The sequence below is a fragment of the Drosophila yakuba genome, chromosome 2L (assembly GCF_016746365.2).
Source record: "Drosophila yakuba strain Tai18E2 chromosome 2L, Prin_Dyak_Tai18E2_2.1, whole genome shotgun sequence".
In the NCBI taxonomy this organism is placed as follows: domain Eukaryota; kingdom Metazoa; phylum Arthropoda; class Insecta; order Diptera; family Drosophilidae; genus Drosophila; species Drosophila yakuba.
In genome coordinates this window covers 14,000,477-14,026,579 of record NC_052527.2, presented here as the reverse complement: position 1 = coordinate 14,026,579, position 26,103 = coordinate 14,000,477, and the positions used below count along the sequence as shown (strand labels likewise).

At 47.5% G+C, this 26,103-nt stretch overlaps 3 protein-coding genes across 5 annotated transcripts; 1 reads left to right on the top strand and 2 right to left on the bottom strand.

The window, feature by feature from the left end:
• Positions 1–5,036: 5,036 nt before the first annotated feature.
• Positions 5,037–9,920, top strand: LOC6528164. The gene is made up of 3 exons (XM_002089193.4): positions 5,037–5,511; positions 6,909–7,256; positions 7,354–9,920. The coding sequence occupies exons 1-3, from the start codon at positions 5,370–5,372 to the stop codon at positions 9,054–9,056; spliced, it is 2,193 nt and encodes a 730-aa protein (XP_002089229.1). The 5' UTR covers positions 5,037–5,369; the 3' UTR covers positions 9,057–9,920.
• A 644-nt stretch (positions 9,921–10,564) lies between these two features.
• Positions 10,565–14,248, bottom strand: LOC6528163 (carbohydrate sulfotransferase 11). Of its 2 annotated transcripts, none has more exons than XM_039371468.1 (4): positions 14,038–14,248; positions 12,798–13,374; positions 12,679–12,734; positions 10,565–12,429 (listed from the first exon to the last, which is right to left on the bottom strand). In XM_039371468.1, exons 2-4 carry the CDS (start codon positions 13,292–13,294, stop codon positions 11,654–11,656), a joined length of 1,329 nt encoding a protein of 442 aa, XP_039227402.1. In that variant the 5' UTR covers positions 13,295–13,374; positions 14,038–14,248; the 3' UTR covers positions 10,565–11,653. The 2 variants fall into 2 exon arrangements, with proteins under 2 accessions (XP_039227402.1, XP_002089228.1); XM_002089192.3 differs by having other exon boundaries at positions 12,798–13,359.
• An 851-nt stretch (positions 14,249–15,099) lies between these two features.
• On the bottom strand, positions 15,100–25,910 carry LOC6528162 (nuclear receptor coactivator 6). Of its 2 annotated transcripts, none has more exons than XM_002089191.4 (6): positions 25,155–25,910; positions 23,939–24,122; positions 22,572–23,876; positions 17,803–22,449; positions 17,161–17,664; positions 15,100–17,103 (listed from the first exon to the last, which is right to left on the bottom strand). In XM_002089191.4, exons 1-6 carry the CDS (start codon positions 25,167–25,169, stop codon positions 17,042–17,044), a joined length of 6,717 nt encoding a protein of 2,238 aa, XP_002089227.3. In that variant the 5' UTR covers positions 25,170–25,910; the 3' UTR covers positions 15,100–17,041. The 2 variants fall into 2 exon arrangements, with proteins under 2 accessions (XP_002089227.3, XP_039227401.1); XM_039371467.2 differs by having other exon boundaries at positions 23,939–24,119.
• Between the last annotated feature and the right edge of the window lie 193 nt (positions 25,911–26,103).

The following is a 26,103-nucleotide window of genomic DNA, read 5'->3' as shown; positions in this document are numbered from 1 at the left end:
GCTTAAAAAAAACTTTCCAGCTATCAAACTGATGGATATACCGCATGATTTTTAGCTGGGAAAATTATTTAGCCAGAGAACTGTTGATTATTTCCCGCTCAATTAAGTGCGCCTCGGCGTGAACCCTTGACCCCTAAACCCCACAGCACCGCCCCGCTAAATGACATTTGGCGGGCACGCTTTTCATCACGTTGCAGCTTACAGGTGTCCGATTGATTGCCACGGCTAAGTCCAAACAATTGCTGCACCCCGTCGTCTGGCGTTCGTTTTGCCGCCCATCCACCCATCGTTTGTGTGTCATGTAATAGGCACAGCGGTAATGTGACTTTCGAGTGCACAGAGAGCCCCCATCGCCCCCGTTTTCCACCTTTCTGCCCGAGGCAACGTGCCTGCTGCCGTACAATGTTTATCGTACGAATGGTGTAAGCTAGCCAACCCAACCACCACCCCACACCACACCCCACCCCCACAGCAAACACCCCATCATCCCGATCCCGTCGGCCCACTCAACCAAACCAAACCCGACCCCTCCCCCCATCAGGTGGTCCCTCAAACGTTCAGTAGGCCAGCCAGAAATTGCTTCGAACCCGCTGTCACGTTTGCCGCGCACGTTTTCCCAGCAGCGCTGCTTCAAACAGGTTGCATGTTGCATCGGGGTCTGTGTGCCAGCGTAACACTTGGAAAATGGGGTTTACCTGGGTGGGTGACTGTGCCAGAGGGGGCAACCGGGCATCGGGGCATCGGCATACGACCTGATTGACGGGCTACGACTATGGGCTCTGGCTCGGGCTCTTGGCTCTGGTGACGTCCAGCGTTGCTGTGGTAATCATGTGGCCTGTTTACTCACGTTGCACAGCCTTAGCAGAGGAAAATCAGCAGCAGCGGCAGCAGCAGAAACATAAATCCCATCCATTGCAGCCGGGAAAAGGGGAAATCCGTTGACGCGCTTTTCGAGGTCAAGTTGGCCAGGACGTCATGGAAAATTTGCACAAAAGCTGGGAGAGTTTCTTCGCAGAGCCGGCTTAAAAGAGATGGTTAGAAAGGGTTAGAAAAGGTTATATTGTATAGCATATGAGAAGAAAGCCATTCAGTTATTGGGTTATCTTATATTATATGTCTCATGTTTATTAGCTTGAAATTTGAGGCACCTTGGCTTACTAAACGATCTATATTTGCTAGTGATCCGCAGCTATCTGAAGGTTATATCCGTATAAACATATATACCCATATATTTGCCTGTCATTTTAAGCACTATTATTAAAACTAATCAGATTTATTGGAATTACTTAGTGCCGCCAAAACAAAATTAACTTTTGCACTTGACAAGTATTCATTTACACGCTGTAATCAAGCAAAAAGCATCCAATGAGCAAGCGAAATCACATTGCAATAATTACATAACCAACGCGACTTGATTCCCGAGCAGAACAAAGAACGAATCCGAATGTAAGTCAACATTCAATAATAAATTAATAAAAAATGTAATATTTAAATGCAGATTTCATCATACACATACTCGTACGTATTTATTATATAAGAATGTGAGTGTTTACCTTTCATTTCGAGGGTATAACGAAATATTGAGCTATGTTAATTTGATTTTAAAAATATTAAATACAAATAACAAGTGAGTAATTGAAAACAACAGACAAGTAAATGTTTTAAGTTGATTAAGTAACTTGAACTTTCATCGTCTGTAATAGCCGTTTTATCACTTCAAGTGCATTTCCTAGAAATTTATTTTCCCAAATGACCTATACCAAGATTAGAAATAGTAGTCAACAAAAATCCCAGTAAACTAACGCTGGCTTTTTAAGTACTCTACTGAATGTATTGTGTAAAATGTATTGTATATATTGTTGTACTTTGAGTCGTTGCATTAAGAGGGTATACACCTATTCGCTTCTAAGTTCGAACTAGAACAGTAAGAATTACATGTTGTGACAATTACAACTACAATTACCACAGCGGCACAGTTCCAGCGAGCACGTTGCCAAGTAACAACAAAAACCTTTGGCGAATAGCAATCAATGCAATGTGCAAACAAAATTCTTGCGCAGATTTGCATTTTTTTCTATTGGGATTGGGCTGCCCCCTGCAGTCCGCGCATATGGAGGGTGTTATGTTAAGAAAATAATATTTGTATTGGAATCAATCTTGATACAGTGAAAATTCACTAGAGTGAACTGTGCTGCCTCTTACAATATGCAAAATTAAGATAAAAATACGATAAAAGTATATTATATATTACGACGTACTGCATACTGTGCATATACGTAATATACTGCATACTATGCGTATACGTTATATTATCGAATACGGTACATCGCGTATACGTAATATTAAGCATACGAAAAGTAAAGTTTGAAATTATACCTAAAAGTATTGCTTGTATATAGCGGATATTACTTATTAAGTTTAATTGACAAAACGTGTCCTTTTTCGAAGGACCACTGTATCAGCCAGGGAACAAACGCAATAAGTGGAGAACACGTTAATTTCCATTTGGCTTGCGTAGCCGACTCAAGTCGCCAACATGTGAGTCGTCGCAGGCCGGCTGTTGGGGAGCGTTGCACTAGCCGCTGGTGCCTCACATTCCGCGACACGTGATCGCTTCGCCGATTGCCGGATTGCCGGGTGACGGGTTGGCGGAATGGCGGGATTGCTGGATTGCCGATTGTCGAACGTAAAGCGTCCAGCGGCGAACGTCGAGTCAGCGCGCACGCCTCTTGCTGTGGAAAATATAAATAGCGCTGCTATAACTTGACTGCTGATGCAGTGGGATGGGGATGGGGACGGGGACGGGGTGGAGCAGGGTGTTTCCACAGCGTTTTTGCATGGGGTGCTAGCAGAACCCGAGAATACGACGACGACGACGACGACGAAAGTGTTTCGTAACCGTTTTGGGCTAACTGCAGCAGTTCCTCCCCAAAACACCTCGCCAGCCAAGCGAATACCCTACTCGAGTATGAGTGTGTCAAAACAAACCCAAAAGATGAGTGTTGGCGTCCCGGGGCAAAATGTTAGTACAGAAAACACCAGCGAAAACACACCAAACAGATTGGTGTGATAAGGGCCCCATTATACATTTGCATACTGATAATGGATGTGCCGCAGATTACGGGGTATCCCAGAGAGGTTGGTCGGGGGTCTGGCACCCCAGCCGGCGGATCCGACTACGATTGGTCCGGACACGTGAATCGGGCCGCTCACGTGGATATCGCGCAGTGATCGCGTAATTGGGATTTGCTCATGATCAGCGGGAATCTGGAGGCTGGAAACTGGATGTTGGGCATTGGCTAGAAATTAAAACTGCGAATGGATAGCCAGCTTACATATATATATTTAATAGGAAATTACAATTCCCTTGGAAGATAGGTCAGTTATAGGCTCGTACTATAACATCAATATTATTCAGGGCGTCTACTGACTTAATGCAACTCTATAGTTTACCACCACAGTGCAGCAATAAAGTTTTTTTTAGTTCTATTAATAGCACAGATAAAGTGCAGCTTATGTGTTGCACTTTATCACCATTTATGTACATACATATTTTTGTACATGTAAGTAGTCCAGTTTTCCATGCTCATTTACTTGCGACTGATTTGTTGGCATTTGGTAATCACCATCGAGAATTTGATGCAAATTCAATGGAATTCCTTCTTTTGAGTCGATTCTATTCGCTGTTTGTTCCGCGTTTGCGTTTTACTGCCTGATGAGTAGGAAATTACGTAATATCTCCCGACCTTACTTTTTTACAACAACTCGTTGTTTGCCATGTACAGTGTTTAAATAGCTGTCTTTGTCTTCCACTGCAACTAAGTTGATAGTCGTTTTGGGATCTACCCCATCCATTCTGTGATAAGCGTATCGCAGTGCTGAGCGCTTAATTATGATTTATATAAGCTGTCGAGTGGTTTTGTAATAGCCCACCAGACAGTTTGGTGGCTGGAAAGTTATCGGCACGTCCATATATTTGCCTTGTTAAACTATCCAAAGTTTCCAAGCCACGTGATCTGTCGATTTGTTCGTCGTTCATTAAATAAATTGTTAATTGTATGCAGATTCAGTCGAGTTCAATAGTTAGCTAGTACTTAGTAAAGGCGCTGTTTATGGTTCATCCCATAAGTGTTTAGTCTACTGGAAACAGATTTTCTGGGAAATTATCATATGTTTATAAAAGCGAAATAGGGGAAATCCAGAAAATTTAGTAATTGACCTTTTATACAATACATTTTTATTAAATCGGCAATTTATAGCTTAAAATAAATACATTTTATCCTTTTCAAGGTTCTTAAAATTTTAATCACCTAAACTCTGAACCATATATTAGTAGATGTGGAAGGTTAAGCCTTACAAATGGCTCAAGTAAACCACATTTACATACAACTTAAAAATGTCTTGCCTAAGCTTTTCATTTAAATCAGTTTTCCTAACTCCACAGCCATTTGCATGAGTGCATGTGAATGCATTCTCGATTATTAATAATGTGCTGGTTCTCTGAATATTTTGTGTAAGACGCTTGCGTCACCAACCCAACTGGCACACACACACACACAACGAATCGAAAAAGGCTAAAAAATGAACACAACCAGTACGGAGAATCGGAATCAGAATGGGAATAAGAATCGCAATCGAAATCGGACTCACGCGGCCAAAGCACCTCACTCACCTTACGTGTGTGTGCGTGCTAGTGTGTATGTGTATGTGTTTGAGCGTCAAGAGCGAACCCGCTGGCAACAGCTACCCCACCCCACCCCACCCCGCGCAGCAGGCAATCACGTTCTAGTTTCGAATATGCAGCTCGAAACGATTTTGTTCTCGCTGAGATTGCCGCGCTGATTACTCAACAACAACGCGTCAATGTGATCGCTTGCAACGCGCATGTTCGTGCATGTTCGAAGCGGCGATTGAGAAATTTCACTTTTACTGCATCGAACCGCACGCAACATGTTGCGAGCGAACAGGCTGGGTCGCGTGTATCGGATGCGTGTTGCCACAACGTGACCGCCGAGCAGCTCGTCGGAGAAATGCTTTTACAAATTCAATTGCGATTCAGCCTTCTTTCGAAGCGGTTCAGGCGCTCGCGATAAGTCTCTAGGCTATACCGTACCATATAGTATACAGCCGATCGGATTCACAAGAGCAACAACTGCCAATCGCGATAAGCAAGTGAGAGCCGTTAAAAGCATTTCGGCCAAGTGCATTAAGCGCAGAAACGTCGCGTTAGCCAACTAAATCGGTTAAATCGGTTAAACCAAAAACTGCACAAGTGTTTGAAAAACGATTTTCAAAAAATTTGGATTATATTTGCAATTGAAAGCACACACAAAACAATGCCAATTTGTTCGTTTTAACAACAAAACATTATGTCGATTGTCTGCACGCTGGAACAGAAAGTGAACTTTTTCAAAGCGGCTGCAACGACCAAAAATCTGTTGATACTCAAAAACAATACGGATACGAATTACAGCAACAACTACAAGCAGGATAGTCCCAGCAACAATAAATGTAGGTGTTCTAGTGCCACAAAAAGTTTTAAAAAAATAAATCAGTGTCATGAAAAGTTTCAACAAAATTGTGTGCTTTTTTAAGCATAATTTTTGAACTTTCCACGCTTGATCCTTAAATCTGAGAATAAATACATACATAACCAGTGTGGGACAACTTATGAAAATATTTAAATATTTCTGCTCTTTTGCGTAGTAACTTATCCATTCCTAATCAGTTCAAAAATATTTACTTAACTTAGTCGGTTTAAAACAATAACACACGAATGTTTGAGACGCAAAACAAAATAACTCGAAAAAGTGTGGGTTAGTAGGGGGTTAAGTGGGGGGCGGTGATGATGACTGGCGAAGCTTAGTCATTTTGTTTTTGTGAATTTTGTCAAGACGCCGACTGCAGCGCTGCTCCTGCTCTCTTTGTCGCCCTCTCTGTTGCTCCCCCGTTTAGGGGTTGCCGGCAGCTGCGCAGTTGGCGTCGGCGTCGGCAGAGTCTGGCCGCCAGAGCGCTAAGCGTACGTGTTTGTGTTTGTGTCTGCGAGCACATTGAACTGTAAATGCCAATTCGATGGTCATGGTGAGGGTGAGTGAGAAAGAAAGAGAGTGGGAGAAAGGGGGCCAAGGGAAAGGGCGCGGGGGCGCACTCACACAGAGATGTGCAATGTGCGATTTCTTGTTTACATTCTAGCACTGTTCCTGTGGCTGTGTGTGTGTGTGTGCCTGTGCTGGTTCTTTGTCGCCTTTGTCGTCTAATTCTCGCGCCCTCTCTTTCGCGCTCCCACTCGCCAATTCTTGCATCATTCGCCGTAATCATTGTGTAAATGCCTGTGCTAAAAACGAAAGCAAACGCTAAAGCTATAGACGAGGGCAACAAGCAAGGGCAAGGACCATTGAACAAAGAAAGTTCTATGTGCGTGTGTGTGGGTGTGGGCCAGACAAGATCGCATTAGACTTTTTGGGGTCCCAACGAGTTTTGCGTTGGGTGGCGGACCCCTTGTCAATTTGTCAGCTTATCAAATGCCCAGCCTGATCAGTATTAGTATTACTAAATATGTATATATGTATTTATTCTAAGTGTCACATAGCTAGATAAGAACATTTGAAAGAAATGCCATAAATAGGTGATAAGTGATATTGTTTTGGTAGCAGGAAAGACATATTCTGCGCAATCTTGAATTTCAATTGAGGGCAAGGTCTTGTTTGTTTATTATTTTTGGGGCTAAACAAAAGTGTAGCCTGCTTCCAGGCGCAGGAAGTGAATGGTCTCAAAACCGGTAAAAGATCTCGAAAGTGCTAAATAAAATTAAAAGTAGGAAGGTTTGAAAATTTGAAATGTTACTGATCTAGCAATAATTTAAACTCGAAAATTCTAAAGAGACTAACCCCTCTATATTTTAATTGCAGTTCCTCGCATCCCAACCCAATCCAACACCAGCCACCTGCAGCACCAGCAGCAACTGCAGCAGAAACTAGCGCAGCTGCATCACTACAGCCAGCAGAAGCTGAGCGGCAGCGACTTTCCATACGGGCCACGCCCACCCACCGGAGGCAAGGAGGAGAAGCTGCTCCTGCTAGCGCCGCCGGGCAAACTCTATCCGGAGGCATCTGTGTCCACAGCAATGCCCGAGGTCCTCAGTGGCACGCCCTCCAACAGCCACAACAAAGCCAACATCGCCATGATGAACAACGTCCGGCTGTCCAATATATCGCCGACCCTGTCGATGAACGGCAGCTCCAACGAGGCTTCTAATTGTAAGTATCCAAGATGAAAACAATATCATATCATATCATACCGTATCTATAGTATCAAAAGCTTGATAACTAATTCGATGCCCTTCTTTTCTTGCAGTGCATCCGTTGTCCATGTACGGCGGGTCAATCAGTCCGCAGTCGAATGACAGCGGCATGTCTGACAGTCTGGGCAAGTATGTTCCGGGAAGTGGCTATGGAGATGGAATGATGGCCCAATCGCCGTCACAAGGTGGCAATGGACCCCAGTCGGCGTTGACCGCCGCTCAAAAAGAGCTCTTCTCGCAGCGAAAGCAACGCGAATTTACGCCGGACAACAAGAAGGACGAGAGCTACTGGGATCGTCGGAGACGAAACAACGAGGCGGCCAAGAGGAGTCGGGAGAAGAGACGCTACAATGACATGGTTTTGGAGCAGCGCGTCATCGAGCTGACCAAGGAGAACCATGTGTTGAAGGCACAGCTGGACGCCATACGCGACAAGTTCAACATCTCCGGCGAGAATCTGGTTAGCGTGGAAAAGATCTTGGCCTCGCTGCCCACCAGCGAACAGGTGCTGAGCAACACAAAGCGCGCCAAGATGAGCGGCAGTGGTGGCTCCTCCTCGGGCTCCTCGCCCACCGGCAGTGGATCGGGCGAGGGATCGCCCCAAGGTGGCCACAATGGCTATCCGGTGGGTCCACCACTATCTCCCCTGATCTACGGACCCAATGGCAATGCTCGGCCAGAGGCCACAGTGAAGAGTGTCCACCACATACATCATGCGGTTGTTGCGCCGCCGCCAACGCACCTACAACAGTTGGTTGTGCCGCAGTCGCAGACACAGCATCTCTACCAGCCACAGCCGCCGCAGCATCAGCCGCATCAGCAGCAGCAGCTTTCCCAGCCAACGCAGCAACAACAACAGCAGCAGCAGGAGCCCAGCCCCAGTGCCGGCTCCAGTTCGCCAGCCATCTCCGATCCGCACAACCGCCCGCCAAGCACCACCATTGCCAATCTCCAGGTGCAACTGCAGCAGGCACTTAACCGCAATGTCAGGCCCGAGGATCTGGACAGTTTGCGCAAGGTGGTGGCCGCCGGCGCTCTGTACAATGCGGCAGCCGTGGTGGGTGCACCACCACCGCCACCATCTGCTGGACTCTACGTTCCCGCTCCCAGCGCCTATAAGGATCACCTGGAAGCGGCTGCCGCCTGGAGCCACAATGTCGAGACGGCGGTCAGCAGCAGTGCTGTTGATGCGGTCAGTAGCTCATCGGTGTCCGCCAGTGCGACCAGTGTGCTGAATCTATCGCGGCGGGCCTGCTCACCCAGCTACGAGCACATGCTCTCCTCCACCACCTCCTCCACTCTGTCCTCGGCCTCCTCATCGGGAGCTGTTTCCGGCGATGATGAGCAGGAGCACGAACCGGCGCACATGGCTCCACTGCAGCTGCAACGGAGCAGTCCGCAGCAGAGCAGCGATGCCAACAATTGTCTGCCCCTCAAGCTGCGCCACAAGTCCCACCTCGGCGACAAGGATGCGGCGGCCACCGCGCTGCTCTCGCTGCAGCACATCAAGCAGGAGCCCAACTGCAATCGTGCATCGCCGCCAGCCTGGAATGATGGCGGCGACAACTCCAGCGACGAAAGAGACTCCGGTATCTCCATCGCCAGTGCGGAATGGACGGCGCAGCTGCAAAGGAAGCTACTGGCGCCCAAGGAGGCCAACGTGGTCTCCAGTGCCGAGCGCGATCAAATGCTCAAGTCGCAGCTGGAGCGCCTGGAATCCGAGGTGGCCAGCATCAAGATGATCTTGGCGGAGTAAGCTAGCCCCGGGAGCTGGACAGGATCACGACTAGGCGGATCAGGAGAGAGAGCGAAGAGACAGAGGTTCTGATGGGATCAGAGTCGGGGGAGCAGAGCAGTAGATGGCAGAGCAGAGAGTTTCATGGCGCCAGTAGTTCTCCTGGACAAAGAAGTTGATTTAAGCATACGTAGTAGAGATGTCCAAAACAGAGTGTTTACTATTAGATACCGATGCATGCTTGTCTCCATCTCTGTGTAGAACGCTAGGGCCAGGTCTGGACCACAAGGACTCGGATAGACCCTGTGGCCTAAACCTGGCCAAGACGTATCCGTGTGTATGTTTATCTATCCACTGTATTGAGTCTTGTAATCGTGAATGTTTAACTATATAGATCTCGTCAACTCGGAGCTAAACAAATCCTTAGGGTCAGCCCAAAAGAATTTCTAATTTAACCTGTTTGTATACACACACACACACACGCGCTATTTGTTTGCATAGCTAGCTGGTGACCTGCGATGAGCGTCGGGGTCACCAGCCATGTTATTGTTCTCTTATGCATCCCAAGTTTCCTTATGCACAGCGAAAGTGGAGAAGAAAAAGAATTATTATGTTTGTAGGCAAACGTTACTAAGTATTTGCTGTTGTACATATTACACAATTAATTATACATATACTATATATCTATATTCCTATCGTGTACATAATTTTAGTTGCAAGCTAAGCTTATTTTATTTTATTTTATTTTGTATTGAGTACTATATTGTGTAGTGAAACAAACATATACATTACACTTAAGAAACGCGTGAAGCACATTCAAAACGTGAGAGACGAATGAAATCTGAAAAGAATTGATGAATAAATTCTGCAATAAATAATTTTAAATATCCTACCTTAATGTTTGTCGTTCTCCATTTATTTATGTTTGCTGCTTTGGTCACCCATGTGGTATTAACTAAATGTTATCAAAGTTTATGAAACTTCAAAAACAAATATGAACTATAAATCACACAAAATACCCATTATATTTGTAGACCATCTAGCTGGTAGATCGATTGGTGTCGTAATTCGTAGTCCATGTGAGGGCGAGCATTCACATTTAAAGTTGTATTAATTTTATTACACTTTATTACACTTTACATTAATCGCAGCGGAGCACACAAGAAAATACATATGACTATTACTATAGCTATGCGTATACGCAGCCCTATCTATATGCATATTTAAATAACTCGTTTGTGTTGATCAATGAAAATAAACTATTTATAATGATGAAACAAATTCCCAAAGGTTTTTTACTATTAATGGGTTACTGCAAATTCATTTTTGCCGGTTTGTCGAGTATGATTCACACCAGTATATCAGCAAAGTGCAACTGAAATTGTGAGTTAATCTATTACACAGCTTTTTAAAAATATTACATCACCCTTGCACGAGCTTATCGCTTATTACGCAATGAGTAGTTAAAATCAGCCTTTAAACCTTTACATTTTTCCAGAAAACTTGTTGAAATGCATTAAAACTTCAGGTTTGAGTGGTAAAGAGATTATTTATTCTTAATGACTTTGTTGCCTTGTATTTATACAACGGAAAAAGTTTTGAAAATTTAAATTTATTTAGAATAATATCGTGTTACTTTTCGATTCTTTGTTATCATTATTCGAAATACAGTATAAGTATAATAATTAAATATTCTCTGTCTTTATAATAAATCCTTAAACATCACATGAAAAGTTTTTCTGTTGGGTTTTCCTTTTTTTTTTTGTTTGTTTATAAGTTTTAAACACTTTCCTTCCGTTCTTTGGTATCATTTTCATATCGGGAAATCGAATATTTTCCGCTTGTTTCGTTAGCCTAGGAAAAACGTATCTAGTCCACAAAAGTTATAGACATAGATCAAGACCTGTTTATAAATTTCGTTAATATATAGGTATATGTAATAACTTAATAATAGTAAGTACCATATGTTGTGGTTGTTGAGGGCTTGGTATTTGGGGGATTCGGTTGTAAATACGTGTAAATACAGAATTTCATTTGGTGTAAGACGATTTCTCACTTTCTGGTTGTATAAACTCTCCAGCCTTAACTTGAAGATTAGCGTTTGCGATATAGGTAAAGAGGTCTGTATATATCGTTTAACTATATAATATATCGCTTTTCTTGTGGGTCTGTATGTGTATTCGTTTGGTTTGAGAGTGCATCTGTAAATTGTAGGTACTTATAAACTAGCTACAACACAACACATGCCACGCCATGTAAAATTGTAGGGTATGTGTCCGAATTTTGGTGGCTGAAAAAATCCATCAAAATGCTAAATCTTCTAACTAAGTTTCCTTTCGGGTCGTTACGTCGTTTGCTCCTTTTTCTTTGGCATTATCTAAGAGAGGTCAAGAGTGTTTTTGTTTCGTTTCGTTTCTTTTTGTTTTGTTTTTTTTTTGTTGGTTTTGCGTTTTTGGAAAACGTTGATTTGGCCATAAACTTTTTTGGTAGATTTGTTAGCTTCGGTTGGGTTCTGTTTTGTCGTGTGAGAGTGTTTCCTTGTCTGTGGTATAAGTTTTCGTGTAAAAAGGTACATGATAAGATTGTTTCACGACTGATCGATCCCAAGCTCCTTGACCCTACGTCGCCTGACCTTGGGTGGAATGGCCAGGCGAAGATATCGTTGGTGTGGTGCTGGTGGATCCGACAGCCGGCACTCCGGATGCGGAAGTGCTCTGCTCCAGACTCCACGGATGCACCATGTCGTAGTACCTGCGATAGTCGTAGTCAAAGAGCTCGAAATCGATGCGATATATCTTGAGCAATTGGTCCAACGTTGAGCGGTCGAGATCGGCGAAGTATCGCTCGACCAGGGCCTCGGATTTAACCCCACTACGCGCTTGGTTGCCAATCTTGCGCTGCTTTCGCTGCGGCAGCTTGCCCAGTCCCAGGAGCAGCGATTCCAGGCCCGCCTGCCGTATTATGAACTCCGAGTCCCTCTGGAACGTCTCCGTCTTGCCGATAATCGTGAAGTTAACGCTGCAGGGCGTGCAGAAGCTATAGACTGGCGCCCAGTGCTCGTCGAATCTCTTGCCCGCCGCGTGCTCGGCGATCAGGAAGCGCACGAACTCCTCGAAGGTGGGTCCACATCGCGGCCAGGGTCCGCCCAGATTCCGCTTCCTGTAGCGATGCACGATCTTGTTCCCCAGCGCCTTGTAGAAGGTGTTCTTGTTGCCCTCCAGCTTGTTGCGATAGGCACTCAGGATCCGCTCGAAGGGATCGCGCACGAAAAGGAAGGACAGCGCACTGGGCAGCAGCTCCATCAGTTCGCCGAGTTCCGGGCGGGGAAAACGCTTCCTGGCCAACTCCAGTGGCTGCGTCTCCGTTCGCTGCAGATACTTCACATCGTAGCCAGCTGGGAATCCATAATACAAAATTAAAAAAAAATCTTACGAGGAATAATTAATTATGATAAGCATTACAATGCTGTTTCTATAAACGATCAATCAAAGGGCAACTACACAAGCTTTTTAATAAAATTGCGCCAATTATTGCCGTGAATAACACATAGAAAATATAGCTTTAATCATAACTGACCTAGGTAATCAAGGTATCAGAGATAATCTTTTCCTGTATATATAATAACAATTTAATTAAAACTCACCCAGTATATTAAAGTAATACATCCACGTACTACTGGCCGCCTTGAAGACGTTGCACCTGCAAGTAAACCGAATAAGATTCATAAAATAGACTATAAACTATGGATAAGATGCCACTAACCAGACGAGATTGTTGTGGCCAGGTGAGACGAAGAACTCCCAGGGATTCGGTGGGTACTTTTCCTGCAGCTTATACCGATCGCAGACGGCGGCCAGATGCTCGCTCCTCCTCTGCAGCTCCCGCTCCGTGCGACTGTGCAGCTCCTCGGAGTACTCATAGACGGGATTCAAGGTGGTAACCGGCGGCGGCGGCGGAGGAGCTGCTGCCAGGGAAGATGCGCTGCCTGCACTGGCATTTCCGCCAGCGATGGCCTTTCCCTGCTCCTGCTGCTTGGCCAAAATCCTCTGGCGCTGCAATTGCTGCCGCTTCAGCTTGAGCTGCTGCTTCGAGGGCTCCGAGTCCGCCTCCAATTCCGCGGCCGTGGCCCGCTCCCGGTGCTCGTAGGCATTGAGGGATTCGCGGAAGAGGAAGGCGAAGTAGCACAGGCCCACCAGGACACAGGCGCCTATCTTCAGATAGGTCTGCAGGCGTCTTCCATAGCGCAGGCGGATGAGCATCTTGCGAATCTACCAAGGATTCCTGCAGCGACCTCGCTGCATGATCCACGGATAGGCGGTGGTTTCTAGAAAGTTTGAAACTATCATTATGCCTTTTTTATCATAAGTTGAAGCTTTGAAGGATTATGTTGCCGTAAATCATATATAATATCTTATAAATCAAAGAAGAGTGTATTTATTCCCGTAAGTACAATCGTAAAGAGTCCGTTTCGGATTCTGTTTCGACTCTGCTTGGCCATTCTTTTTCAGTCACCCTCCTCATTGGCGCTTTTGGCCAGGCGACACTTGTTGGTGTGTACACACCAAAAGACACCCTCTGCCACATACATACGCACATGCAAACATTCGGGCCAGCAAACAGGCCAACACACATTCCGACTTGGCAAACTACGTCATCGTGGCCCCAACACAGACGCACTTGAGCGAATGAAAGACTCGGAAAGTAGGACGTCATCCTTAAGCGTCAACATGGCCAGTGCAATTGCTGTTGCTGCAAGTTGTTCGCGCTGTTGCAACGCCAGTTGCTGCTTAATGTTGCCATGGGGTCACTTGTGGCCAGGACTGGGAATTGGCCGCTGATATCTGCTGGCACGAAGGCCCAAAGTATTCACGGCACCTCGGAGACCACTTGACCACGCTGTTAAAGTTAAACTATCTGGTAGTTAGCACATCTGTGCGCTTATTTCTGCGTGTCCGGATGGTAATCCGCCAGTAATTTTTGTGCAGGATGTGGCATAACTTACTTTGAAGCGCGGCGGGCGTTGAAATATTTATCCTATCCTTTCGGGGGAGCTCCCTGTGTATACTGAAAGCCTACGGCTGCCCGCCTCTCCGCCAGCCCCCTCCTTCACCTGGGGCCGCTCTGTTACGTGTTGCTTGTGGCTCCGGGGAATCCTGCTGCCTGCTCCGCTTCAGCCGTCCTGCTCGCGGCGGCCACTCGCTCTCAACTGCCAGTCGGCGGATGGCCGCAGCTGCGGGTCCCTGGTGTTCCGAGCCAGCTTTGCTCTCCTCGGAAGCCGACAATCCTCGCCAGGCGCCGGCGCAGGGAGAGCGCACCCACTGGGGAACACTCTTTGGAGTTGGGAACACTCACTGGCTCACTGGCCACCGGAAAAAATCACAGGACCTGCTGGAATCATCAACAGAGTTTTGAGTAATTTAAAATAATTCCCAACTGATCAAACGACACAGCAAATAATACGTTAAATATTAGTAAGAGTTTCCAAGAACTCCGCTTTCGATTCCCGAAAAATTCCAAAAACGCCATTTATTTATTTTTTGTGTATATTAAATCTTTGTATTTTTTTCTTTTTCTATAAATATTTTACTTTAAAGTACAAACAAATTAATAATAAACTTCTAATACTACGTTTTAAGACACTTTCGTTTTTTGTTGTTGTTGTTCATCTTGTGTGGTTTGTTTTAAATATTTAAATATATCATTTATTTGTTTATGTGTGTTGTTTGTTGCCTGTTTGTTTACGAAGCGGTATATAAATTATTTATACGTTCTATACAACATTTCCATTAACGTGTTTTCTGTGCTATCGGGCTTATTGCAATTGGTTGTTGTGGCTGTCCAAAGTGTTTAAACAAGGTCCACTAAATATGCTTCAGTTTTCGACGGGTTGCCTTTTGTGTTTATTAAGGGGCCGTGGATGGTGTGGTATGCAATTATGGTTTTGGGTTCTATATACGTTAGTTTAGCGGTTCTATATGAATATATGCAAAGTTATGCTAGAGGGTTGGGTTTTACATACGCTTATGCTTTGTTTTGCCTTGCTTTAAAGTAAACATGTACAAAGTATCAAAAGAATTATTTTATGTAGCAATCATACAATATATATAAGGTAATAATAATATTGAACAATATATAATGTTGTTTTGTGTGTTTTGTCTAGCGCTTTGCCTTTGCTTTGCTTCAATTACTTTACTCATTGTTTTTCCCCTATTTGTTCAAGTTCAAATAACATTTAGCAAAAATAGAGCCTGCCTTATATACAATACAACTTTTTGTTTGTGTGGTTTATTTTTCACGATATCCCATTTTCTTATGTGTTTTGCGTATGCAAAATATATAACGTTATATAGTTCTTTTCACTTTGCAAAACGACAGATACTAGACGATTGATTCTCAATATTCTCCACTCACTTCTCGTTATATTTTTCGATCTGTTTTTTGTATTTTTTTTTTTCGTTTTTGTTTTTTGTAGGTTTTTGTGTTTTCATTTTTCTGGTGCTTGGCCTTTTTACATTTTTGACTAACTTATTGCATAGGTTTCCATGTGCATATATTGTTGGTAAAGAATTCGCGTTAATATTACTGTCCTTAGGCTAGAGCATTTAAAACTAAAAAACAAATTTTCGAAACAACGCAAGCTTACGGAAACTAATACGCTATATATCTGTAGTATGTACTGTACTGTAATCGTATGTTAAAGGTTACAAAAATATAAAACCTAATGTAAACGTGTGGTCTGCTCTGATCTGCTCGATCCAACGGATCAGCTTTTTATAGACTTTCGACTGGGCGCAGCGCTTAAAAGTAGGACAACCTAAATCTAGAAATGTGTTCATGTTGCATCGTGAAGTATCCAAATATTTACAGAGCGGTCAATGGAAATAAGATTTGTTTTTGTTTGCTTCAAATTTCATATTAAACTATGCATGCGTGAGAGTTTGGAGATGTTTTTCAGTTTCGGACAACTATTCTATGTTAGTGTTAATGGGAGCTTCTCGAAAAAGTTACTCAACTAATTTGTTCAAATTTCATCTTCTGAGCTATACATTAAATTGCCTGTTTCACATGACTAGCAAATCATTTCCAATGGGTGGATTTTTGGGGAGTAATAGCAGTGCCAGATGAGGGCGGTGGCGGCGGATAAACTTGGACTGGGGGGCAGAAAACAAAGTGTAAACAAAGGCGTAAATCGGCGCTTGCAACCGTCCGTCTGCGGTGTGTGTGTGTGAGAGAGTGTGTCTAGGTGTGATGTTGCTCGCTAAGAGACGCAACATTATTGCAACTTGAGGCTACCACTAACTATACAAAATAATCCTCAACGGAAACTAGGACTAAGAACTACAAACGAAAGCGTTCGGTATCAGTGCGTGTGATATATACAAGTAGCCGTCCGTAATCCTACTTCACTACGCCAGCTGCGGTGAGCTACTGCTGGCGGAGCGCTGCTCATCCGCCGTTGTCGCCTCGCTGGCGAACTCTTGAAAACTCAATCCCAAATCGTTGCTAAGCTGTACGATGTTGAGTACGTCGCCGGCATCGCGCCATGTCTGTTGGTGCTTGGTAGCCATGCCACTGACGCCTCCTCCTCGTGCACTACCACTGTCGTCCTCCTCGCTGAGGATGTTGTTCAGGCAGAGGTTGAACTCATCGTAGTCGACAAAGCTGGCGCAGTCTAGGGCCGTGGCGTTGGCCAGCTCCGGCATCAGCACCTCATCCACCTCAACGTCTGCGGCACTGCTGCTACTGTGGTAAGACAGCAAATGATCGGCCTCCTCCATGTAACCGCCGGCTGCTCGCGCCAGATTCTCATATTCGGCCATCTCATCACCGTCCTCATCCTGCGCCTGGGCTAAAGGAAAGCTGCTGCTGCTGATATCCAGCTGTTGCTGGTGCTGCTGCTGATGCGGCTGCTGTTGCTGCTCAAAGTCTTCGAAGAGCTCCAGCAGATCGTCTTCATGTGCATCGCTCGGATGGTTCAAGCCTTTAGCCAAGGCGCAAAACTCTGGTCACTTGTAATCACGCGACGTTCTTCTCCGGCGTCCCTCGGTCAACATGGACTCGCCAATGACTGCAAAACGGAATATGATTAGCTAAGTTAAACCAATTTTTTTCAATATATTCTAACCTGCACTGCGGGTCTTTCGTCTGGCTTCCGCGACACTTTCCACACTGCCGGCGCTGTTGGTACCAACTGCTGCTGCCGCCTTGCCAGGTGTTCCCTTCGGCTCTGCCGCGGCGGCGGCTGCTGCAGCAGCTGCGGCTGCATTGCTGCGACTGTAGATGATCTTGTTGGCTGCCGCACTGGCTCGCACGCTCCTCCGGGTGCCGATCTTCTCGTCCGTGGGCGAGCTGGCCGAGTTATTATTGGTGGTGCTAGCAGCAGCTGCAGTGGCTCCTCGTGTTGCATGAACTACATTCGTGCCGCTGTTGACTTGGCTTGTGGTCACCACAGCACCGCCTGGCATTGTTGCCGTGGTCACTGAGGAGAGCACAACACTGGGATTGTTGGGACTGCTGCTGTTGTGATTGTTGTTCGCAGCAGTGGTAGGAGCAACTGGCGCCTGAGCTTTTCCCGATCGCGGTGTTCCAAGGGCAGGTGTGGAGGAGGGAGCATGGTTGCCGACAGTTTCTGTTGTAAACAAAAACATTGATTATTCATAAGACACTTTCTCTTAGCGTTTTGAACTAATCAAGCTTTTAAATTTTGCAATATGCTAAGCACCAAGATTATTGCCAAATCAAGATAAATGGATCAAAGTTCACTTACTGTTTTGCGGGGGCTGTAACTGCTGTGCATTTCGTCGCGTCACGTGCTTCTCCACTCCGGCTGCTGCTGCGGCATCGGCAGCTTCTACCTGGGCCTGTTTGGAGTTGCGCACCTTGCCGGCCACCTCGATCAGCGGCTCATCCGAATCGGAGGACTCGATTTCAACCTTTTTTGGCAATCCCGCGCCGGCATTGTGATCTGCAGCTGCTTCTGCTGCGTTGTTATTGGAGGTGCCGGTGCTTACCCTTGGCCGCTTTATGTTGTTCTCGCCCAATTCGACACCATCATTACTGCTGCCACACTCGGATTCCTGGCGTCTTCGCTTGTTGTTATTGTTGTGGTTGGGCGTTGGTGTGACCACTCGCGGACTGGCGGTGGAGGAGGTGCGGGATAGACTCTTGACGGTGGTAGGCGTGTTGGCTGCACTGGCCGCAGTGGTTGAAACACCAGTGACAGTTGTGGGATCAGGACTCGCTTTTGGCGCATCAAGGGGACTCTCCAGGCGACTGCTGGCTCGTGTCCTTATTCTTGGCGTCTCACCATCCACCTGAGCAGGTATTTCAATAGAAATAGGTTGCAGTGATGCTGAGGAAGCGTCGCTCTGATGCTTTTCCTGCAACTTCTCCTCCGACTTGGGCTCGACTTTTGGCTCCATCTTTACCTCCACTTTGGCTTCCACCTTGAGGCCGCTGGTCAGCGGTTTAATCGCCGGCTCCTTCTTAATGGTGAGCAGCGGGGGCATCTCCTCCAGCTTCACTTTGACCGCCGGTGGCTTGCTCTCTGTGAGTTTCTTGATGAGATCATCGTGTTCGAGTATATGGTGTTCGCCATTTAACTTGATGCTACTTGTGTTTGTGGATGCTGTAGCCACAACGGTTGCAACTGTCGCTGCTGGCAGTGAGCTCTCCAGGCTATTTAGGAAAACACCACCCGCAGCACTGGCACATTCGCTTGTCTCCTTGATCATCGAGGACACAATATCCTCGAGATCATCGGGAAAGTCCCCCTCCATCTTCGCCAGAGCCTTCTCGATCTCATCGTCAGCCTGCTGTTTTTGCTGCTGTTGCAGGGAACTGGTTACGGTTAATGATGTCGCTACAGTTGGCGTTGTTCCTGCTGACGTTGAGCTGGGAGCAATCACTGGTGCTATCACCGCCGCGGATGTAGTTGTGGCGATTGCGCTTGTCTGCAGTTGCGGCTGCTGCACCATCGTCACCGTCGCCTTGCTCACTTGGATTGGACTGCTGGACGAGAGTTGATGAGGACTCTTCTCGGAGAGGGCATCCATGGACTCAATGCCACTGTCCTCGCCACCGCCGTTGTTTCCGTGGCCGGGTGTTCCACTTCCATTGCTGGCGGGCGAGTTGCGCAGCGTGCTGGGCAAGGCAGCCGGCGATGAGGTAGAGGTAGAGGTGGTGATTATGGATGCGGAGGAGGCTGTGGATACGGACGATAAGGTCGACAGGGTGGCGGAAGAGGAGTTCACTGTGGCCACTACCACGTTATTGACCGTGGTCATAGGCGGCATGGCCACTGGCAACTTTCTATCACAGATCAGCTGAGTTGTTTGCGTAGTGGGCGTCGACGATGTCGCTATTGTTGCTGTGGCTGCTGCTGCTACGGCTACTGGGGATGGGTTTATGCTAGGAGCCTGCTCTGCCGTGACCTGCGGTGTGACCTTTGTTATCTCCACACGCTTCAGGGTCGTCGCACTGGGCAACATGGTTACGGCCGCCGCCAGTTGTCGCTGCTGTTGCTGCTGCTGTTGTTGCTGCTGCTGTTGCTGCTGTTGTTGCTGCTGCTGTTGTTGCTTCTGCAACTGCAGCTGTTGCACGGCTGTGATGTATGGCGGCGGCTTATGGTTTTTTGTCATCGGCTTGCCACCCACGATGGGTGTTATGGTGGCCGCAGTCTTAATCGGATTCTTCATCGTCAACAGCCGATTGTTGTTATTCCCGCTGTTCACATTATTGTTATTATTGTTGCTGTTGATGGCACTGAGGGTAATGCTGCTTGGCAACGAGGTGGCTATCTTGCTCAGCTGCTGCTGCTGCAGGGTGGTGGGCGTAGGCGTTGTTCCTGTGTTGGTGGAACCCACAATCAGCTGTGAATCACTGAGGGATTGGGCCTGCGCTTGAGCCTGTGCCTTGTGCGCCTCCACAATGGCACTGATCGTTAGACCATTCTTGCCCGCCACAATAGTGGTGGTCTTGGTGGTCGTGGCTACTCCGGCTTGCAGTTGTTGTGGCAATTGTGGCGGCGCCACTGTCGCCGTCGTCTTCTGGATCAGTATGGGCAATCCGTTGACATGTGGCGGTGGCGTGAGCTTGGCTTGCTTGCTTTCTGCAGGGTCCATTAGCAATTGCTGCGGTGGCTGATCGCTGTAGCTGCGCTTCAGTTGACGCTCATCAACGATGGCCTCCTGATTTTGGCCCTTCTTTCGCTCCTTTCGCGTGTTCTTGACCACCACATGGTTCTTTCCACGCAAACGGATTTGCAGTGGAGGAACACGTGGTTCGTTGGGACCCGGGACAGTTTGCTGCTGCTGTTGAAAGTTGCTATAGACCGTATGATGTTGTAGTTGCTGTTGAAGCGGCTGCTGCTGTTGTGGCTGTTGTTGCTGGAGCTGAGCAGGTTGTTGCTGTTGCTGAAGCTGAGATGTTTGTTGCTGTTGCTGATGTTGGGTTATCTGGATTTGAGGTTGCTGTATTTGTTGCTGCTGCTGCTGTTGTTGTTGTGTCGGCAGAGCCAACAGTTGCGTCTGCATGGGCAACTGTTGCATATGATTGTTCACAACAATGGTCTGCTGCTGTTGCTGCTGGTTGTTAATAATCTGTCCCTCGTAGCCGGCTCCCGCTGCCGGCGTAGTCTCCACCTTCTCCAGTTTCAGTCGCAGTTTTATCTTCTCCTCTGCCGCCTTCGTCTTGGCATTTCCCTTCGCCCTCTCGCGCTTCTGTTTTGGCGCGGCCGTGGGATCCTTGGCTTTGCGCTCCTTGACTCCCTGTTGAAGCTTGCCGCGCAGCAGATTTGGCTTGGCCTTCTTGCTGGGCGCTCCACCTGCATTGGCTGTCACCGATTGGGGCGAGTTTAAGCCAATCAAAGGCGAACTATTGCTGGAACGGGGCGAGTTATCACCCGCACCGAAATTGCTATGGTTCGCCTTTGACACCGGCGTTTTTCTAGCCCGGCTGGTGGCTGATTTGTTCGATGCCAGGGAATCGCGTGATCTTTCCTGATCACTACTTATACCCATGGGATGCTGCTGCGCGGAATTGGAGTCCTCCTCGGAAAACAGATTGGTAGGCAGAAGCATATCGTTGGCGGGATTGAAACTGAAACTGCCTAATCCACTGTGGCTGTTGCGGAATTGCGGCTGGGCAGTTTCCTCTTCAGCTTCAGTCTCGCTATCGTCGCTGGCCATAGGTTCCATATCTCCGGTATGTGGATTAATGATAAATTGCTTCTGGGGAGGTCTCTGTGGCTGCTGCGGATGCTGGACTTGCAATTGTGACTGCTGTTGCTGCTGCTGGCGTTGGACCATCTGTAGCTGTTGTTGCTGTTGATGTTGCTGCTGCAGTTGCAGTTGTCGCTGCACCTGTTGCTGCTGCTGGCGCTGTTGCATCTGCGGCAATTGTTGCTGTCTCTGCTGCTGTTGCATCATCAATTGTTGCTGCATCTGTTGTTGCTGTTGTGGTTGCTGCTGGTACGGCATTTGCAACATTTGCTGGGACTGCTGTTGAGGCTGCATCGGCGCTTGTTGTTGTTGCTGCTGCTGTTCCAGTGGCGCTTCTTGCAACGTATTGAGAGCATCTCTCATGTCAACCGCCGATAGATTGTCCTCGATCAGATCCAAGTCCAGATCCTTGGCGTCTTGCAACAGAGATTCTAACTCGTTCTTATCTTCCAAACTAAGCGTGGAGTCCAGATCACAGTTTAAAGTGGGCAGCAGGGCGTCCAAATCGTTTGTGGTCAGGGCATCCAGCACGGAAAGCGAGATTAGTGAATCGACTTGTCCTTGAGCCTGACCTGCAACCTGTGGCTGCTGAACCTGACTTTGTTGTTGCTGCGTCGGCAGCGCAGGTGGCGGCAACTGTTGCTGTTGTGGCTGCTGCTGTTGTTGCGGTTGTCCCGGCAAGCTGACTTGCTGCTGCTGTTGCTGAAGATTGTACTGCATCTGGTAACGCGTGAATTCTTGAAAACTGCTCTTGGTGGCCGAGTCCATCGGCTTATTGATCCCGGCCAACGGCCACCGTGAGTTGGCTGCCGCCTGATTGTAATCTGGTGGTGGTGCTGCAGGTACGTGTTGATTGGCTGGCATGAGCTGTCCAGTCATTTCGCTGGGAGCAGTAGGTCCAGGTGTTGCCGCAGGCGACACCATTTGCGGCTGCTGCTGCGCCTGATGATTGGACATCAGCGGACTGTGCATCGAATGGTGGCTGGAGGCGGGAGAGAGGGCGGGTCCAAGGGGCGAGGCTCCGCTCATGAATTGCTGCTGGGGTGACGCTTGCGGCATGGGCAGGCCCATAAGGCGCTGCTGTTGCTGTTGCGGATGGGGCGGCGGAGGAGCCAGCGGCAGTCCGCCCGGTCTCAGTTGATGTCTTATCTGTTGTTGTTGCATGGGATTCATGCCCATGTTGTTGAAGCAATCTGTAACAAGGAAATTAAAAGATTTAGAATAAAAGTCTATGCTTATGCACGCCTTAATAACTTTGATGGTAATCAAACAGATATGTGACATCTGGTCGTAAAGGCATTAGAGTGACGCTTACCAGGCGCAGGCTGAAATTGCTGCTGTGGTTGCTGCTGGCCCTGTAATTGCTGCTGCGGTTGCATGAATCGCATCTGCTGCCGCTGAATTTGCTGCTGTCGCAGGGCCACAGCCTGTGGCGACATTTGCTGATGTTGCTGTTGAAAGCGATGTGGTGGTCCTTGCTGCTGTTGCTGTGGTTGCTGCTGCTGACCCTGCTGCTGTTGCTGAGTATACAAATGATTGCCATTGCCGCTGGGACTGAGCATGGCCTGCTGATGTTGTTGTTGCTGCTGCTGTAGATTCCGCATCACCACGGGCGGCGGGCAAGGAGGAGCCGTCGTCTGGGGCGTTGTGGGTGAGGAAGGCACCACCGGACTCAGTACGTCGCCCATGAGGAAATCGCTGGGCGTCGCCGGACCGGAGGATCGCATAGGGGAGTTCATAATCTGCCCTCCACTGGGGCTCATTCCAATCAGGGGCGACTGCTGCTGTTGGGGCGACTTGAGCTGGTTCGGATTCGACATGCCATTGCCGTCGTTCTGCAGCAGATTCACAAGCAGCGGCGACGATATGGCAATGTTGTTGCTGCCCGTAGACGTCGCCGTAGGTAGCGGCGGATGCCCAAGCGGATGGTTCAGCTGGCTGGGTGCCGTCACAATGGCTGGCTTGGCACTTGCGCCCGCTATGGCAATGGGTGAACTGACGCTGCTGGCCGTGGCAGCTCCCAAACCCGGATATGGCGGCGGTGGTGGCTGGATGAACTGAGATTTGCTGCCGGGCGGCGTTGGTGCAGCTGACGTTGGCGTTGTGGGTGTCAGCTCACCATTCTGAGGTGCCTGCTGCGGTTGCGTCTTCAGCACCTTTAGTGTTACATTTGGCGGAGGCGGTGGCGGTAGGGGCGGACCCAGACCGCCTGCCTCTCGGCCTTGCAGCACTCTCGCCTGCCGCATGCTCTCGAAGGGAAAGTCTCGCGTGGCGGAGGGCGATGGCAGCAGCAACGGCACCTTGCCCTCCATGGGGCACACGGTATTAGGGGATTTAAAGACGGCGGGTGTCACGGCCACCTGCTGCTGCTGTTGTTGCTGCTGCTGCTGCGTGGTCTGGAGGGGCATCTTCTGAAGTCCCAGGCCCGCCGCCGCCGCCGCTCTTCTTTGCTGGAGTGAGATTGCATCGTTTTGGGGCTGTTGCAGGATTCTCTGCTGTTGCTGTTGCATAAAGGCGGAAGCCGCCTTGCTCGTGCTGGGGCCATCGAAACCCGTGGCCAGCAGACCACTTTTGTTGCCGGAAAGCGAGCCAGCCGCCTCAAGTGTCTCGTTTACATTATCTGCGAAAAGGGATTAACAAGTTTAATGGTTTGTTTTGAGGGCATTTGCTAACATTACTCACCCTTGGTTATCTTAATATCTTGTCCACCAACTTTCAAATTTATCACAGAATCGCCCTCGAATTGCACGGACTGAATGTTGAGGGCGCGCAGCTCCGGATTTCCATCGTTGGCCAGCTGGCGCAGCCGTTGTGCTGCGTCCCAGGGTAGCGAGACCAATATCCGCACCAGTGACGGTTCAAGCTGCTGCAAAGTGGCACACATGTGAGACATTTTGCAAATTTACAACATTTAATTAACATTTAAGGAGCCGTATAGGAAGAGAAAGAAGAAGAGTGATAGTGAAATTGCTGGCGATGGCCAGTATTTGTTATCGATATCTATCCAGCGAGGGTTTGCAGCCCTGGTTCCCGACACGCAAACATAGAAACACCTAATTTATGGGGAAACACAATTCTAACCCGTATGTATAAGATTAATTACCTTCTCTAGCTCTGCCATACTTGAATTTATTTATTTCTGATATATTTACTATATTATTTGCATTTCTCCTTTTGTTTTTGACCCTGCGGTCTCTGGTGCTAGAGCGGGATGGCCATAGTGCACTCATTGGAAATTCCAACAACAATTTGTTTCGACAACAGTCCCCAAAAGATAATATGCTTGAATTGAGTAACCCAAAAGACATTTCAGCTGACTGCATTTTCCACGCGCGGCGGGCCAAAAGGGGGCGGGGCAGCTGGTGCCCACAGGTTGCATTTTCTCATGCGTGCGTGCGTTTTCCATTTCTCTCAGCGGGACGTGTTATCGATACCCCGACTTCGTCGCCATTTTTCTTCTTGGCCTCTTGGAAGGCGTTGCGCTGTTGTGTGTGCGTGTGCGTGTGCTGGGTGGGCAAGTGTGTGTGGCAGAGGGAAAAGGTAACCAAAATACTTGCTTGGCACTAAGGCGGGGGGTAAAAAGGGGGCGGGCTGATTAATAAAATAAAAAGTCGGGGGGGAACAGAAAGAGATAAAAAAATAAACACGGGAAATGCGATATTCGACACACTCAAAGCCAACCAATTAGTTCGCCCTTTTCGCCGCCTATTGTTTTTGTTTTTATCCCTGTCTCTGAGTGCGTGGGTGACGCAAGTGTAAAGTGAGCAAAAGCGATGGCAAAAACAGACAAAAAAGAAAAAAGAGGAAAGAAAACGAAGCCCACTTGAAGTGCAATAATCGCAAATCAGCTGTTCTGTTGCGCTCGCCTAAAAAGCGAAACACGATAAACTCAACTCACCTGTTTAAGTGGCATATCATCACACGACAATCGCACGCGTCGTAGGTTTAATTTGTAGAACGCTGCTCAATTCTCGCATTTAGCTTTCGATTGACCGCCGTGGCGTCCTTTGGATTCCAATTGTTGAACCAATTGCATTTTAGGCATAACACTCGATGGCTTCGGTTTATTGTCTTTCGATGTATTCCGCACTCAGTTTTTAACCTCTGCGACTTGGTTTTTGGGCATTTTCCACTTTTATTTTTTTCTTCTCCCCTTTGCTTTTGACTTTTTTTTTTAGTAGTAGCCTCACCAACACACGCACACATGCACTGCAACACACACTCACACACACACGTGCGGGGCGCGGATACGGATTTTCCTGCGTCACTTTTCAAGCGCTTTTCCTGCTGGAAATCTTGCGTGCCCGCTTTTCAATTATTGTTTAGGGCAAACTGAATACATTTGGGCCCCCACTGTTCTCCATTACACATTCGCTGGCCAAATAGTATTGCCTGTTTAGCGGAACTCAAAAATTTTCACGCATTCGGGCAGCCGATTTTCGGGGGCTTAATTTCACTCGGTTCGAATGTGTGCGGGCACTCGTTAAACGCACAGATTGGTGTCGAAAGATTCGCGCTTTCTTTTTAGCCGTCAATTGGCGTTGCAATGATGCGTTTATCCTGTTTATTTTGTACAAAAAACTTCGTAATTATTAAATTTCCACGAACAATAACAAGCACACAGTGGTAGCCATTTTTATTTTCCAGCCGGTGTTGCCAGACGTTCGCGGTCCGAAATTCCCTAATTTTGCCTTCATATTTGTGGTTTCCAGGGCTGCGAAGTAAGTCGCATTGGAAATTTTGCTCGAGCAGGGTTATCAATTGTTTGGAAATATTAATATAAAACAAATAGAGCTAATGTATTACTGCTTTTTCATGTTAAATTGTCTATTATTTTCCACCATGTG

Excerpts from the sequence above, each read along its gene's own strand:
- LOC6528164 (XM_002089193.4), top strand. The coding sequence starts at position 5,370 with ATGTCGATTGTCTGCACGCTGGAACAGAAAGTGAACTTTTTCAAAGCG. Across the intron at positions 5,512-6,908 it reads TAGTCCCAGCAACAATAAAT|TTCCTCGCATCCCAACCCAA; the intron begins GTAGGTGTTCTA and ends TTTTAATTGCAG. Across the intron at positions 7,257-7,353 it reads CTCCAACGAGGCTTCTAATT|TGCATCCGTTGTCCATGTAC; the intron begins GTAAGTATCCAA and ends CTTTTCTTGCAG.
- LOC6528163 (XM_039371468.1), bottom strand. The coding sequence starts at position 13,294 with ATGCTCATCCGCCTGCGCTATGGAAGACGCCTGCAGACCTATCTGAAG. Across the intron at positions 12,735-12,797 it reads GGCCACAACAATCTCGTCTG|GTGCAACGTCTTCAAGGCGG; the intron begins GTTAGTGGCATC and ends GTTTACTTGCAG. Across the intron at positions 12,430-12,678 it reads GTATTACTTTAATATACTGG|CTGGCTACGATGTGAAGTAT; the intron begins GTGAGTTTTAAT and ends ATGGATTCCCAG.
- LOC6528162 (XM_002089191.4), bottom strand. Across the intron at positions 17,665-17,802 it reads GTTACAGCCCCCGCAAAACA|AAACTGTCGGCAACCATGCT; the intron begins GTAAGTGAACTT and ends TGTTTACAACAG. Across the intron at positions 17,104-17,160 it reads ACGAAAGACCCGCAGTGCAG|TCATTGGCGAGTCCATGTTG; the intron begins GTTAGAATATAT and ends TCCGTTTTGCAG.